The sequence below is a fragment of the Microplitis mediator genome, chromosome 4, assembly GCF_029852145.1.
Source record: "Microplitis mediator isolate UGA2020A chromosome 4, iyMicMedi2.1, whole genome shotgun sequence".
NCBI lineage: Eukaryota > Metazoa > Arthropoda > Insecta > Hymenoptera > Braconidae > Microplitis > Microplitis mediator.
The window spans coordinates 3,729,879-3,744,265 of record NC_079972.1 but is presented as its reverse complement, the minus strand read 5'-3'; the positions used below and the strand labels follow the sequence as shown (position 1 = coordinate 3,744,265).

At 30.9% G+C, this 14,387-nt stretch overlaps 1 protein-coding gene across 6 annotated transcripts; it reads left to right on the top strand.

The window, feature by feature from the left end:
• The first annotated feature begins 550 nt into the window (after window positions 1–550).
• Window positions 551–14,199, top strand: LOC130667113 (katanin p60 ATPase-containing subunit A-like 2). 6 transcript variants are annotated; one of them, XM_057468582.1, is made up of 8 exons: window positions 551–593; window positions 4,976–5,046; window positions 7,387–7,578; window positions 7,655–7,919; window positions 9,508–9,676; window positions 9,747–9,859; window positions 13,140–13,342; window positions 13,421–14,199. In XM_057468582.1, exons 2-8 carry the CDS (start codon window positions 5,018–5,020, stop codon window positions 13,788–13,790), a joined length of 1,341 nt encoding a protein of 446 aa, XP_057324565.1. In that variant the 5' UTR covers window positions 551–593; window positions 4,976–5,017; the 3' UTR covers window positions 13,791–14,199. The 6 variants fall into 6 exon arrangements, with proteins under 6 accessions (XP_057324565.1, XP_057324564.1, XP_057324560.1 ...); XM_057468581.1 differs by lacking the exon at window positions 551–593 and adding an exon at window positions 673–911; XM_057468577.1 differs by lacking the exon at window positions 551–593 and adding an exon at window positions 673–916.
• The last annotated feature ends 188 nt before the right edge of the window (window positions 14,200–14,387 follow it).

The following is a 14,387-nucleotide window of genomic DNA, read 5'->3' as shown; positions in this document are numbered from 1 at the left end:
AATTGAGATAAAAGGCGATTGGATAGAACTGTTATTACGTACATTTTGTTATACGTTTACACCCCGCTTATCCCGAAATAGCATACAATTTTGATTAGACATGATTTTATTGTTAGATAGTTCTTACTGACGTAAGATTCTTTTTCAGTTAATAACTTATAATTTATGAATTAAGAGCCAGTTTTTCAATCCACGATTTTTCGAATCCAGGATTACATTATTATTGCTAGTCTATCTATATATTTATGATATAAAGATTCACTTGCAATAATCATGTAATCCCGGATTAATAAAATTTCGGATTGAAAAACTGGTTCAAAAAATTCACCTTATGTAAGAGGAATTTATTCTGGGGGCCAGTTTTTTAAATCCGGTTTCATGTCACAGAGATTAAATTATTTTTGCTCGTATACGTTTATCGATACGTTTATTGTAAATATATAGATATGCTTGCGATGATAATCCTAGACTTAAAAAAACCCGGATCGAAAAACTGGTCCTGGTTTATAAATTAAGAAATCATTCTATGTAAAAGTGAGCTGCGTCTAAAAAAAACACACTTCCAATCGAGATTGTAGGCAATCAAGCTCTAGGTAAGCTGGACTAAGGTAAACGGAATATGCTTAATAACAATTCTGTCCAATCATCTTTTATCTCAAGGATCTACTCAATAGTTTTTCTCGTAACTAGGCAGAGCCACAATAAAATAAATAACACAAATTATTTTCAACAGTGCTTTCCAGAAACCGACACTGAGAATTCTCAATATACTTGTGGATATAAAAATTTGATTCACGGATCTTAACTCTATCAATGTGTAATAATTATAACAATTTTTTGTTTACCTGAAACAATTCTTATAAGCAGTATTTAAGTAATGGAATTCGTTTCAACGACCTCGGCTAAACATAGTAATGTAAAAAGTTAAATTTAAAAGTATTAATATTGTATTATAACTATTAAATTAAGATGTTTCAATTTATTTTATTAAGAGCAATGAATAACTTTTATGATTTTTAACATTCACAATTAAAATTTCAATATTAGTAGAGTTTTTATACTAAAGCTTGTTAATATCTTAGTATTTTTATATTATATCGTTTAAGTTTATCAAACATATGGTCATATTTTTAGCCCTAACAGTAAAATGAGAAATTCTTTATTGCCTCTGTACAATCAGATTTCATACACTGATCCAGATGAACATAACAAAATCTGTCTATTTGTGTTTTGAAGTACTGGAGTTTGCTTGAAGTTCATTTTTTTGCGTAAGAAGATGAGTAATAATTTAAAGATAAATTTATTTTAATCAATAATAAATACACGAATAAATGTAAAATTAAAACTGATTTATAGAAAAAGTGTTAGATAGCTTAGAATGGGATGTATTCAATGGAAGGAGAATATAAAAAATCCGTGTACCCGAGAAAAAATTATCAGACCTGATCAATGAATCATGCATAATCTATACTGAAAAAAAAATAATTTGAGCGCTTTAAAATTTTCAGGGTGTAAATAATCAAATCAAAAATTAAATTTATAAATGTTTTTTTTTAAATCAAATTTACTTTTTCATATTTAAAATAAAATATAGAACATCCTTAAAAATACATGTTTAATAAATTTTTTAGGAGAAAAATATTCAAATGATTGCAATGCTAACTGGTTAGACAGTCGAATTTTTTTATTTTTTTATTTTCAAATTAAAAAATTTGAAAATTTTAGTCAGGAAATGATACTTCTATATTTAGAATGTATTTTTAAATTTCGTTAGACAAAGTTTACATATATTTATCAATAACACCAGACATCATACAAAAAAATAGTCGTAATTGTTTTTTTTTAAATTCAGAACAAATATGTATTTAGAAACTGAGTCGAAAGTAAATTCAAAGTTAATTTAAGCTAAACTTAAATTGTACATCTGAATAAAAAACTTTTACATGTACCATTGCAACAATCGCTGTCATATGTGCACTGGAAAAAAATGATAAATACAGTTAATAATTATACACAATTCAGTATATAAAATAATATAATATAATAAAAAGAGGAAAGTTATCAGTTTCGGTCTGATTTTCGAAAATCGAATTTTCATCAGATCTAAAAATTACTCATTTTGAGTATTTATGACCCCAACTAATAAAATATTTACTTGAATTAAAATTTTTTTTTCTTAGTGCGGTAGCAATATGTTAAAATTTTTCCCAATGTTAAAAAAAGTAGATCTATTTTTAAAGTATCAGAAGTCGAATTGTATTTTAAGTACAAAATAGTACATAATTCGGATTCAAAATATATTTTTTTACTTACATTTATTCAGAAACTATCGATAGTTTGACCAATTATTTTATGGATTACTAATAATTTAAATGATGAATTATATTAATTGTCCCCACTACATCTTTTTTGTGTGAACTCGTGCTCTTTATATAATTGCGTTGTATGAAATAATTAAAGATTATCATAAATAGATTAATTTTTTTATCAATATTTATTTATTTATCCATCAAATGACCCGACAGCCTTGCGACTAGTTACAGGGTCACATTAAGTAACATTAGTATTGACAAAGTACCCACTCGAAAAAAATATATATCCGGATATATTCAGGCCAAACTGCATATAAGAAACATACATTTTAATATATATGTAGTTTAGCTCGATATATCCAGATATGATAATTGGGAAGATTGACGTCAAATTTTCCGGCCAGCTGACACCCGTATATTATAAAATGTGTTATAGATTTTTAATAGCCAGTAGATGATTAATTTATTGAAAGGCATTAAATATGACGGTAATAGAGGAGAATTTTTAAAAAATGATGTTTTTTTTTCTATTAGTATTAAGTAATTTAAGAATTATAAAATGTTACATAAGTTCGCTGTGAGAATATATGAGAGCTCATATGTATGAGTAATCATTTATCACAATTACTGTTGCAGAAATTTAAGTTTTCAAGAAATATATATATATATATATATTAGGGTGCTTCATTTCGGAGCCAGATTTTTTTTTTAAGTGCATGTGGAAAAAAACCATAGTTCAACACAAAAAAAACTTGTCGCGTATGAAAAAAAATTCTATGTCGATTACAGACCTAGCTCATTGAAAAATTCGATTTTCTCATTTAAATAACATGGGAAAATTTTTTTTTTCTAGCTTTAAGTGTTTTTAACCACGTTAACAAATCAATAGATCAAATTGACTAATACATATTTTTGTAGAAAATTCAACGCTCTACAAAAAAGGTTTCCTATCATTTTTCGATAAATCCATTTGGTTCTAAGTTATTAGAGCTCGAAGTAAAGTTGGCGATCGTTTTACTTTTCCGGTAAAACTATCAGACTTATCGGAAAATGTTATAGGATCTTTTTTGTTGCCAATTTTATTCTCTACAAATTATTATCAGTAAAGTTTTTTCAAATTCCGCATTGTTTTCTAGTTATTTTCATTTTAATTTCAAGCTCTTAAAATAGTGGTTCTGATCGATTTATTTATATATATATATATTGTAACATGAGGAAAATTCGACATCGACCCGTGGTTTAAAAATTATTTGAAAGAATAAATCATTACCCGGTGAGCAACTTTTGGTGACATCTATGACGAAAAATTCCGACTTTGACCGAGCAAACGATCCAACGCATGGATTGAAACGAGAGATCCGGGATAGACGCCGAACTGAACGGCCACGTTTTTTTTTATTTTTGAACAATTCGACTCTGAACAATTTTCGATTTCGGCGTACGAACAATTTGAATTACGACTGAAGATCAATCCGAGTTTGATCAAGGAACAATAAATCGCGACAATTAATTTCGACCCATAATAGCCGAGTTCTTGAACAAGTGAACAAGCCGAAGCTCGGCCCGAATCTGAACAAAGTGTACGAGTGCAATAATTAATAAATAAGTGCCGTGCGTCCGTAATAATAATTAATTAAATAATTAATTACGCGTAAAAATTATATGATCGTGCAATTAAACGTGTCACCGAATTAAAATATTATTTTATATTTTATTTTATTTCTATCGAGCAATTCTGAGAATTACGGATTATCCGTGTCTCATTCGTACCGCAGTCGAGTCTTACGCTTACAATACTCTGACGTCATTCGTCAAGTATTTTGTGTGAAAAATAAAATAAGTTTATTTTATTTCGACAACCGACTGTGTCTTCTCCGAGCAATGAACTAATTGTGTTTTCCGATCAACTACGACCTTTTTTGATAATTTTGTTTATATCGAGTCAAGCCGACAACGGCATTTAATTTTTTTGTAACCGATAACTTTATTTGTGATACCGATCAATTATTTTGTGTTTAATATACGATTAATTATTTTGTGTTGCTTCTGATTAATTATTTATCGTAATCTTAAGTGCCTGACCTTTCCCCGATCCGCCACCCTGAGTCGACATTTTGATAATTGTTTATTTGGTGATATTGAAATCACCTGGCGCCCAACTTTAATAATATTGAACAAGGTTGCCAAAAATCGTAAGTGTATTCGGACTTCACTCCGGTAGATCCCCGGTGGTGAAAAACCCGTTACAATATATATATATATATTCAACAAAAATACACCGAGTAACACGGATCTGTGTAAAAAAAGTAGATTCCATCGTGTTATGATTACACGGATGGAAAATTTACACCGAGAAAATTTTTACACCGATATTTCACACTACACGGCCGTGTAAAGTCCTCCGGGTCTAATTTATACACCGAAACTTTTTACTGTGTAGTCTTATAGCCAATTTTTTAGTTTACTGAGTTATATTGAGTACAGTTGCTTGTAATTAGCCAGTGAAAATTAAATTATGAATTTCAGACCACTCAATAAATGACCATACACTGATAAGAACTGTATCTATAAATGTATAACTTGTATCTTAATACTTACAAATATTTTAATCTTTTGTTATTTTAAATGATTCATTTTCAACACAATTTTTTTTTCTTTATTAGAAAAAAAAGTATCTTCTACGTCAGCGGGAAGATCTTCTATACATGATTCGAGCATTCTTACGGCAAGAAAAGTAAGTGTACAGCAAATTTATTCCAATTTTCAATAACATCAGCATACAAAGAAAAACTGGTTTATACATTTGACTAGACCTACCTAGGGTTGATTATTTCGATGCGCTAAATTCGAATTTGTAGTCGGTTTAGCCCGTACACTCCCAAAATTTCGAGGAAATTGCAAAAAACCATCAAAAATGACTAAAAATCGCAACAAAATGCAGTTATGCTAGCGAAAAAAATTTTTTTTGACCTTAATCAAGTATGTTCCTTACGTATTTCGATGCGTTGAATCCAAATATGGAGATCATTTAGCTCGTCAAGCCTCCAAAATTAAAGTTAATTGCAGAGAAACGCCAATGTCAGAAACACCTGATGTCAGATATGATCAAGCTTGATCATGCATGGGCATGTCTGTTCATGTCTGATGTAAGATATGAATACCTGCTCATGCATGATCATGCCTGAGCCGTTAAATACTTCAGACCTGATTATGCATGGCCATGCCTGTTCATGTCTGACTAAGCATAAACAGACATAATCATGTCTGAAGCGTTAAATACAGATGTAAGTTTATTTGATAGACAACGTTGACGTGAAATGCTCCATTTGCTTTGAACTGATATCATTGACAGTGAGAAAATTTAAACTCTGTCGGTGTAAATCCATACAGATCAATTGTCTTCTTTTTGACTTTTTCCATAATTATTGGCGGTTAGTACCTCAATCGTGAGATACATTAATGCGCTTCCTCCTTCGTTCTATCTTACGGTGTTCTTCTTAATTCACCCGGGAAAAAATGATTTTGCCTAATCATATATGATTATATATGTTCATATATATGATCATATATGATTATATATAATCATATATGATCATATATGATTATATATAATCATATATGAAGTTATATATAATCATGCATGATTATATATGGGGTCATATATAATTATATATAATTATATATGACCCCATACATAATTAGATCTGATCATACCTGGCTGTTATAAGCCCATATATAAGTCTATATATAATCAGATCTGATTATATATAAGTCTATATATAATTAGATCTGATCAGATCTGATTATATATAAGTCTATGTATAATTAGATATGATCATACCTGGTTGTTATGACCCCATATATAATCATACATAAGTCTATATATGATCAGATCTATTTATATATAAGTCTATATATAGTTAGATCTGATCATACCTGGCTGTTATGACCCCATATATAATCATGTACAAGTCTATATATGATCAGGTCTGATCATATATGAGTCTATATATAATTAGATATAATCATACCTAGCTGTTATAACCCCATATATGATCATATATAAGTCTATACATGATTAGATCTGATCAGACATGATTGATACAAACCCATATATAATTAGATATAGGCCTATATATAATTAGATCTGATCAGACGTGACTGATATAAACCTATATGTAGTTATATATGTTTATGATTAAATCTGATCAGATTTTATTGATATGAAACCTATAAATATTTAAATGTATATATATATATATATATTAAATAATATGACAATTTTTTAATATCAATGTTATTAAATTTTTATTCTGTCAACTATCAATCAAACTTAAATCCCCAATACTTAAAAAATGTTCAAAGGTTTCGGCAGTAATTTAAAAGTATAAAGTATCAATTTGATTATTTGAGTTAAGTAATGCCATAAACTTTTCTTAATTGTAAGTGTATAACAGACTAGAGGATCAGACTACAAACCATCGATAACCAAAGTTAAGCAGCATCGGCGTTGGTCATTAATTGGATGGGTGACCTCGTAGTAAAATAATTGTCGATGGTTAATAATTTTTTTTTTTTTTTTTTATTTAATTTTAACCGACATTGATATTGATGAAGACAATAAATCCTAATTAAACTACTTAATTAATAATTTACAGATATTCTAAATGAGATTCTAAAAATGACTATATTCGTTCATGCATGATTATATATAATCATATATGATCATGTATAAACAAATCAAGTTATGTATGATCAGACCTGGCCAATTTTTGGATCTGATCATATATAGACAATTATGCATGATCATATATGATTAGGCAAAATCATTTTTTCCCGGGCAATTAGTTAATTATTCACACTTATTTTCAATAAATAGAATAAATAAAATCAATCGATAAAAACACTCGATATTTGGAAAAGGCGACAAATATCGGTATTGTTAATAGTATATCTTATATTTCTATGATTTTTCATAAACGATAGAAGTACTAAGCTTATGCAAGATGTAAAATGTGTTTTATGATTCTTCAAAATTATCCGAAAACAGTTTATTGATTCCAATTGTTAAAAGTTTATTAGAAACATCAAGATCATTGGAAAAAGAAGCTGGGCTTTCCGTACATATTGAAATATGTGACAATATTGATCTTGGAATCATTTTTGCGTTTTACTTGCATTCTTTTCTTGCCAACTATAATAAATTACCAAAAATTTGTAAAACAATTGAGGCACCAGTTTCAGTTGACTGTCAAAAAAATTTCAGGTGAGGAACACTATACCAGTCACAAGTGAATAACGTGACATAATTAATATATAAATCAAGTATTATTGTTTTTTAGGAACAAAATTGGAAATTTTGTTAAATCACATAGTGATCCTGATTCTAAAACAAATCCCTCGATAACCAATGAGTTAAGCATAATTGAAAATGAAAAGATTACTCGATTACTAAATGTAACACAACTATCAAATAATGCAACTCAAATACCATCAATTAAAAACCCAGAATATCATATTCTTTTGGGAGAGAAGAAAGTCCGTTCGATTGATAAGTTATATCCTGCTTGTTCAGAATTTCATGAAACTGCTCAGACTATAATGAAGGTAAGAAACACTACTCTTCAAAACTTTACTATGTTGTACTTTCAATCTTTCAAGATAATAACCTGATAAGATCGCTTTCCGAGAATAAAAGAGTCAATCATTGAATTATTGATTATTGATTTTAAAGTCACTGAGGCAGGTATCCCAAGTGGTCACTCGCAATTTCGGTACCACTGAAGGGAGTTATCCTAAGTTAAGTTCTAAGACACGTATTATTTTTTCTTGCGTAGAAACATATGTAGGAGGTAAAATAGCCTATTAAAGGTTTGTGGTAAACCACCTTGAAGAGTAGTTTTTGAGTTTCACATAGGGGAAAGGGGGGCAATATGGGCTCCTTAGGGGAATAAGGCTCATATCATCAGTGGTTCTCACTTGTATTACTTTTTTCCAGCCCCTTACCATGTTTCTGGTCTCAATATTCCGCGTCTGTTGGAAATTAACCCTATAATGTTCGGCCTTGAAACCCCACCACAATTTTGATTTAAAAGTTGGAAGAGTAGGGAGCGCTTAGGCGATGGACGCCAGTGCGTAATTTGTATAACCAGCGAAGGGGGACAGAAAAGTTTTCATGTATATTGTAAACAAGTTAGCTACGGCACTGGCGCGACACGTGCGCCGAACTAAATAACAGAGAGAGGGAACCTGACGGTTAAACTAACACAATCATAACTCACTTACACAAGTAAATACTGCGTTCTGATTGGCGCTATCCCCGTTTTGCTCACACTGAGATTCATTGCGCTTCCAGAACATTAAAGGGTTAAAAATCTTTGGATTTGGGGCAAAATAGGCTCCTCAAAAAAAAAGTTTCAATGTTTGATTTATTTTTACTCCTTTTACTTTTCCTAGTTTTCTTCCATGTATTCATGATCAATATGTTCCAAAAATAAAAAATTAAAATTTGGGGCGAAATGGCTCTAAGAAATGGACTGAAATTCGGTTACTATTTTATTTCATCTTAATAGTATATTACACATCAAGAGAGGAAAGTAGGTCATTCCAAACTCATTGATACTCGCCATGTTGATTGCAACTGATATCAATTTCAGTTTTAGTATCAATATCTCGAAACTCATGAATAGCAATCGATTTTTCTAGATGGAATAATCCATTCTATTTTGAAATAACTGTACATATTAAATTTAAAAAAATATTCTGCATTAAAATAATTTATGTTGAAAAAAAATGATAAAATGTTATGAGTTGACACATTATGTTAATGATAATTATTTTTAAATATCTCATTGGAACTTAATTTTCAAAATAATTTCTATTAAAAATGTTCGGAAAGCTATCTTCCATTCTGGCTACCAGATGACATTTTATTTGTTATTTTCTTTCTGCTTTTTTATTTTTTCTCGATTTTGGAATATTTTTCCACTCGGAAAATAATGTTTTTTTTTTAGTCTTTCTTAGTTCTAATAATTATTCCAAATTTGAGCCCGAAGATCTTTAATTTACCACCCTAAACAATTTATGTTCAAGCTCACAGAGCTCATAATCCTATGAACTTGTCAAGACGCATTCAATCCTTCAAAAATATTGTCACATTTTTTCTTATTATCATCAAAGTAATTATTTTGCTCAGGATATTGTGTTAAACAACTTAAAAGTCAATTGGAGTGATATTTGGGGATTAGAACACTGTAAGGAAATTCTTATGGAGGCAATTATTTATCCTTTTAAATATCCAGAGTTGTTCGGCGACAAATTTTCATCATGGCGAGGAATCCTTCTGTATGGACCACCAGGGACAGGTACGTTTCTTAAAGAAAAGCGTCCAATTTCGACATTTAAATCAAATTATAATTAATTAATATCTTACAGGAAAAACTATGCTCGCAAAAGCTGTAGCAACTGAGTGTGATTGGACATTTTTCAACATTACAGCTAGTTCCTTAGTTAGCAAATGGCGAGGCGATTCTGAGAAATACACTCGAGTATAAGCCTATGAATTTTTCATTTTTATCTTTCTTTAAATGCCTAAACTCTATATAACAACCCGGGAAAAAATGATTTTGTCTGATCAGACATGATCATATATAATTAGTTATATATGGTCAGATCCAAAAATTGGCCAGATCTAATCATATATGATTATACATAATTAGATATGGTCAGATCTGATCATACATGATTATGTATAGGTAAGTATATATGGTCAGATCCAATCATTGACCAATAATCTATTGCTTATCAAATATAATAATATTAAATTGATAATGCAACTTGTAAGGGTCGGTAATTATTTATGTAAAACACCAAACAATATAAAAAAAGTTTGGTAATAAATTGCTATGACTTTTGACAACTTACATTAAAACAATTATTAATAATAATAATAACAATAATAATAATATTTTTTAATCTTCAATGGCATACCAATCCCATTTATTGTAATATTTGGCCAGCCTTGAAATGCATTAGCATTCATAAATATTAAAATAACTAACAACAAAAAAAAAAATAATAATAATAATAATAATAATAATTTGTGAAAAATATATTGAAACTATTAATAAATCTTTTGTTAATGAACCTTTGATTATTTTAATTAAGCTTTTTATAAATAAATTTAAACATATATCTATAAATAACAAACTACAGGCTCTCATACAAACGTCAGGTCTGACCAGATCTAATTATATGTAGATTATATATGATCAGATATGAACTTGTACCGCAGTTATGTCTTAGTCAGATTTGACTATATATGATTAGACATAGGCATATACAATTATATATGGTCAGGTCTGATTATATATGGACCTATATATGATTAGACATGGACTTATAATCAATTATGACTGATCAGATCTGATTATATATGGACTTATAATCAATTATGTCTGATCAGATCTGATTATATATAATATCTCATATATGATTAGACATGGGCATATACAGTTATATATGATCAGGTCTGATTATATATAGACCTATATATGATTAGACATGAACGTGTGTTACTCATGTCCGATCAGATCTAACTATATCTATATCTATATACATACTCATACAGGTCCATATATAATCATGTATGATTATATATAATCCTATATCTGCTCATGCATAACTATATATAATCGCATATATAATCATATAGGATTATATATAATCTGATGTATAATTATATATGATCATGTCTGATCAGACAAAATCATTTTTTCCCGGGAATATATTCATACCGAAGTTCTTATTTTTATTTTTCAAACCCGCCGTATTCTAGAAAATTAACTTCAGATCTTCCTGTTTTTCTCTCTTTCTCTTTTATGCCTGAATCTCCAATCTAGCTGCCTTTTTGCACCTTTTATTTTTTACATCCTGCCGTGTACAATGAATACTTTTTGCCGTTCAACTTCTTTTTTTTCCTAACTCTTGATTACAGCCACACCATTTCACGATTCTCAGTCCTACATTCCTTGCTTCCTCAATATCATCCCCTCTGCTCTGCAATCCTAATTAAAATTAAAATAATCTGATTCGATCCGTCTTTTCCATTTTTCCGGCTGCCTTCCAACCGAAGCATTAAGTCGTTTCGTTTCTCTTTTCTTTCTTTCGAACTATCAATCTTCTCTAACCTCTCCTCCTCCTGCCGTGATCTGTGTCTGATCCCTTGGTTTTTCTTTACCTTCTCCCTCAGCCTTGTTAACTCCTTTTTTAACTTCTTGATCTTCTTCTGTGTTCGTTCCACCTCTGCATTCTTCCAACCTGACTATCATCCTGCTTTTACCTCTATTCTCAATTTGTCCGAGCTGGACTCCAACTTGTAGCTAATTTTTTTGAATCTTTCCTCTATACGTTTATTCTCATTCCTTATCTCCTCTATTTGTAGATTTCTCTCCATCTTTTCCCTATCAAACCTGTCTAACAATTCCCTCAATTCCTTTCCAATCATTTCCGAATCCTCCAATTCCTCGTCTATTACTGCATTGGCCTTTGATTTCCTGTCTCCCTCTATTTCCACTGCTTTCCTTTTCGGGTTCGCAGTGTTAATCTACTCCTAATATTTTTTAATTCTCCTAGACTACTTGTCCTCAGACTTTACCATGACTCTGCCTTAGTCATCTTATCATTCCCTCTATTATCCCTACCTTCTCTGTTTCTTATCTTCCTTTCCACCCAGCACCATCTCATCCACTGTACTTTCATTCATCTTCCTTTCTTCTTTAGACCCCTTCCTAGTGCTTACAACCTAACCTCTACTTTACACTACCCTTACTAATTCTTCGAAAACCTACTCACCCCTTGCCTTTCATTCTGATTTTTATATTAATCCTATATTCCCCGAGCTGCCTCCCATCGTTGATTTGGCTTGAATAATTAGAGTATATCGCGGCTCGGGAAAGTAGAAAATCTATCGGAGGATGAATGAACAAGCGGATAATGGTTTGTTGGGAACCTGAAAGAAACAAGTGGAGGAAGCCCTTTACATAGAATATGGGAAGAAGTTGCACCCCACCACTAATCCTATGCAAGCATGTTGACCAGAGCTGGGAGTCTGGTACCACGGGGGGCTTTTCAAGCCCACTGCGACCAGAGTCTCTTTATTTCTTGAGATGGGAGTAGTGTTTGGCCCGAGAGAGATAGGGCTCGTGGTGGCTGTGGTTAGATACCACGCGCAATGAGGATTTTTGATTATACCACCGGTTAATGTCCACCTTAGTCGTCACTTGATTATATTTTTTTTCTGAGAGTGTCGTCTGGGTAGAAGATGGGGATGCCCGCAGCGCGTGCATGCCCAAAAGGGTGAGGAAACGGCCTCCCGTCAAACGGAGGTGGACTCCGGTCGCGTTACATAAATTAATTAACCCTATATCTTCTTCTGTTTCCCAATCACCATTTCTACTGCTTTTTTGTTTCAATTATTTACCCACACACAGATTCTCAAACACACTAAAATCAGTAGCACAACCACGGATCAACAGGTATAACAACAAAGTCCAATTAACATAATCATATTAAGGATTAAATAATAGTAGATTTAATGATAAATAATCATTGACTATAATTTTTATTATTTTTACTTAATTTGTATAGTAATAATCTGAAATTCATATCAATGCTTGCTTACAACATCAAAATAAAATTTATTAAGCTATTTCAATAAATCAAAATAACGTGTAAGCGTTGGAGTAAATGATTGATACATAAAAAAAAATCAGGGCACGCGAATAAAAACCTCTGTGTTACTAGTTGTATTTGCTCTTTACATTCCAGATTCTATTTGAAGTAGCTAGCTATCAAGCACCATCAGTAATTTTTATTGACGAAATCGATTGGATATCTGGAGACAATGGCCATGATGGAAAATCATCAGAACCGGCTCGACGATTTAGAGCTGAGTTTTTAACACGACTTGATGGTCTTGTATCGACAACAAATGATAAAATTTTATTGTTAGCTACAACTAACGCGCCTTGGTAATAATAATAATAATAATAATAATAAGGTAAAAGTATAAATTTATCTTATTCACATGTGTTACATTATATTGACAGGAATTTAGATGACGCGCTACTTAGACGCTTAGAAAAACATATTTTTGTGGACATTCCAGACGAACAAACTCGACGAAAGATATTAAAATATTATACCTCACCGAATCTCCATGGTCTCAAACAGTTTGATGAAATTGTTGTCAGAACCAAATTTTATTCGGGTTCAGATTTGAAAAGACTTTGTAAAGAAGCATGGATGATTCAATCAAGAATGTTTATTAAATTATGTGAAAGAGAGAAACGAAAATCTATTCAGACACCTCAATTTATCGATAATATCGAGATACTTCAAGAAGCAGAAATGAACATGCAACTGAATTCGAAAAATCTTTCGGAAAAATATAAAAAATGGAAAAATATGAATAATTAATGACAACATGTTGAGTCAATTTCGTTGAATGTAATCGCTCATACAGTTTTCAATATAATAAAAAAAAACTTGGAATGAAAATAGAATAAATTATTTATCAGTATGAATAGCAGCGGGCATTCTGTTGATAAATTCTCCAATATTTGAGTATATACACGCAATCTACAATTTTGGATACACACACACACGCGCGTCTTCGTGACACATATTCAATATGTACCGAATTTAGCGTTTATTGGCACCCTGACTTTACTCTTATACGTTGTTGGAATTCATTTCTGGATGAGTTTAGTTAGAACTGTTTAAAGTCACTATTAACTACTTAAATCATTAGTAACTACATGGCTCTCCTACTGAAGCGGAAACTGTCACTATAGTGACCTCGTGAAAGGGCGCCACTGGAAGGATCTAACTCGGTCTTCCAGTTCCAGTACCGGTTTACTAGTTCTTGTTAATAAGGAAAAGTGTATAGAAAAATTATTACTAGATTTTAAATTAATTGTATTATTTATTTACAACTCTGATACAAGTTTTTACACACGAGTCCCCTGGACTAACACACACATACACGAGTCCCCCGAACTGATACACACACAA